The 2997-nt window shown below is 35.5% G+C and overlaps 1 protein-coding gene across 1 annotated transcript; it reads right to left on the reverse strand.

Annotated features, from left to right (window-relative positions):
- LOC114195367 (protein EXORDIUM-like) lies at positions 1 to 1284 on the reverse strand. The gene has a single exon (XM_028085803.1). It carries the CDS (start codon positions 1133 to 1135, stop codon positions 203 to 205), a length of 933 nt encoding a protein of 310 aa, XP_027941604.1. The 5' UTR covers positions 1136 to 1284; the 3' UTR covers positions 1 to 202.
- Between the last annotated feature and the right edge of the window lie 1713 nt (positions 1285 to 2997).

Consider the following 2997-nt stretch of genomic DNA (forward strand, 5'->3'; position numbering starts at 1 on the left):
TTTCTGCAAATTAAATTAAAAATCAATAAAAATATTAATAATATAACTTTGCCATACTTTCTAATCATCTGAATACAAAAGTTTAGTATAACTGAACATTGTAATACTTAAGACTATGATTGAATGAAGAAATGAAAGAATGTTCGTTCGTGTAGCCTAAAAACTAAACCGGGTGAAAAGTGAAAGCTTTGTGTGGGGGGTTTTAGACGATGGTTGAACAAGCAGAGGTTTTAGGGTCAACGAGAGCTGGCAAGAGATATTTCCTTCCGTTGACACCATTGGCGTTGTAGCTGGCACCGGTGGTGGGGTCCACCAAGAGGTTCCCTGCATAGCCAGGGTAGGCGCCCTTACCGTAGACGCCGGTGCAGGCAGAGGCGGCTTCCAGCGGAGCCTCTTTGGGTCCCTGAAAGTAGCCATTCCCGAAAGGGTTGGTCACGGTTCCAGCCAAGAGGCTAGCCACGTTGATGACCATGCCGTCGACGCCAACATCGTTGTTGGGCGCAACCAGAGCTGGGTTCTGGGGACCGTATATGGGTTGGTGGAATGGCCACGCGCATTGCCCCGGGCACTGGGTTTCAGAGTTACCCACCCAGATGTAAGCGAACTTGTACCTATTTCCGTTGACGCGCGCCCCCACGGAGGACCCGTGAGTCCCGCACCTACTGGAGCAGAACCCTTCCACGGCAACGTCAGCGGAGGTGAGAACCACGTTAATTGCGTTTCTCTGTGGACCCTTGGATGCAAGTTTCACGATTTGATCGGTGGTGAGTGATTTACCGAATGAGTAGTTTTCGTCGAGGATTTGGGAACCCAGAGAGAGGGCGAGTTTGGGAGATGGGGTTTGGTAGTATTTTTCGGTGGCTTTCCACCACGTGGCAACGGATGGTTGGGCCGTGAGGGGTTTGGGTGGGGAGAGAGAGGTGATGAAGTCAGTGACGATGGCTTTCTGGGAAGGTTTGAAGTTGCCGTACCAAATGAGGTTGACGGAGATTTTACCTGTGAGGAGAGGTCCTCTGTGGTATTGGAACTTAAGTTGGGGCTCTGACTCGGTGAGTTTTCTCGCTGAACTGAAACGAAGAATTGAAACAGACAGAAAAAAACATAGGAGAAAGTTTAAGGATGTAAGAGAGGCCATTTGTATTCTGTAGAGAGAGGAAATAAATTGATAGAAGAGTGAGAAATGAAATGAATTGATGGAAAGAGGGTGGTAGTAGAGATATTTATATAGTGTGGGTGGTGATCGTATGAAGGAGACGTGATTGAAGGGAGAAAGGCGTAATGGTGAGGCAAAGTGTTATGAGAGATGGTGAGAGGAGTGGAATTAAGTGGTGAAGGTGGCAGCTTGAAAACGCGTTTGTGTTGTGGTATAATAATTAAGCGAAATGTGTGGGACAAGGTTTTTGTATGGTCGGAAAGTTAGTTAAGCGGAGACAGGGCATGGATAGCTAAATGGAGCGTAAGCAACTATGATAAACAGCTGTCCAACGTGTCCATTTGTAATTAGTGAAAGGCAAGATTCGTTTTTCTTTTAACAGAGAAAGTCTGATGAGTTGACTCTCAATGGATTGTCCTCTTGCTTAAGTATGCTAGAAATTTATCCATCCGAGTCTGACCTGTAAAGAAGTGTCACAAAGATAAAAATGACTTCTAATAAACCCGTTATAGATTGGAATTGTTTCTTATTCAGACTAAGCATTCAAATGAAATTATAGTCCTTAAAGACAAGTGACTTCCTTACAATTATATAGACAATAAAATAGCCACCCTAACGTTTATGAATAGGAGGTTCATTTAAAGAAGTCAACTTATTTTTTAATGTCTTTGTAATGTTTCGACAGGTCTTCCGGCGCTCCATTGTTTTTTTTCCTGCATCCAAACTTTTATTACCGTCCCATTTTACCTTTACAAAACATATATTAAATAAATAAATTATTATTATATGTGTGGTAGGGGATGAATGAATTTCGAAACACATGAATTTCAGTTTAGGATTCCATCTAATTATTAAAGTTGATTAACGAACACAAAAATTGAAGAAAAAACAAATAGATACAAAATCAGATTTTGAAATCCTGTAAACAAAAAACAATGGCACTTAACCGAATTTCAAAATTCGGTGAAAAAAAAAATTGACACTTAGGGCCTATTCGTATGCGTGTATTATCTTGTACAGAATGATTCGTGATATACGATTTGAAAAGAAAAGCACGGATGGATTTGTGAGATTGTTCTGAAAATTCATCACTTCATTTTGCAAGGATTTAAGAAGATAACACATTATTTTACATTTATACCCTCTTTAAATTTTATATAAATATATGTTTATTTTAATTATTAATTATAATATATTATTATTATTTTATTAATTATTATATATATATATATAATAAATTAAAATAATATAATATATATATAATTAATAATTAATAATCATTAATAATTAAAATATTATTTAAAATATAATAATTGATATATTTATATATAATAACTAATAAAATATATAAATATATTTAATTTTTTTATTTTAAGATTTCATATTATTTAAATATTTTATTTAATTTGTATTAATTAATTATAATTATTTTTATAATATTAAATTACAAAATTATTTTTTATTAAGGATATTTTGGTAATTTCTTAATTTTATCTATTTTTACAATTAATTTTATCTATCACATCAATCAAATCTCTCACTAACTTTTATAAAACTTATCTTCAAATCTACTCACTTTACCCTTTAAATCCACTCAAAAAAACACAAAAATTCATCTATCTAAATCTACACAAATCCATCTTCACACTCTCCCCCATATCCATCCCTTCAAGTGAACACACCCTTAATCGTATTTTGAAATTTAGTGAACAAAATAGATTGACACGAATTTCAAAATTCGATAAACAAAAAATTTACACATAATAGAATTTTGAAATATGATGAAGAAGAAAAAAAATTGACACTTAACTAGATTTCAAAATTCGGTGAATAAAAAACTTGAC

The sequence above is a fragment of the Vigna unguiculata genome, chromosome 8 (genome assembly GCF_004118075.2).
Source record: "Vigna unguiculata cultivar IT97K-499-35 chromosome 8, ASM411807v1, whole genome shotgun sequence".
In the NCBI taxonomy this organism is placed as follows: domain Eukaryota; kingdom Viridiplantae; phylum Streptophyta; class Magnoliopsida; order Fabales; family Fabaceae; genus Vigna; species Vigna unguiculata.

Excerpts from the sequence above, each read along its gene's own strand:
- LOC114195367 (XM_028085803.1), bottom strand. The coding sequence starts at position 1,135 with ATGGCCTCTCTTACATCCTTAAACTTTCTCCTATGTTTTTTTCTGTCT.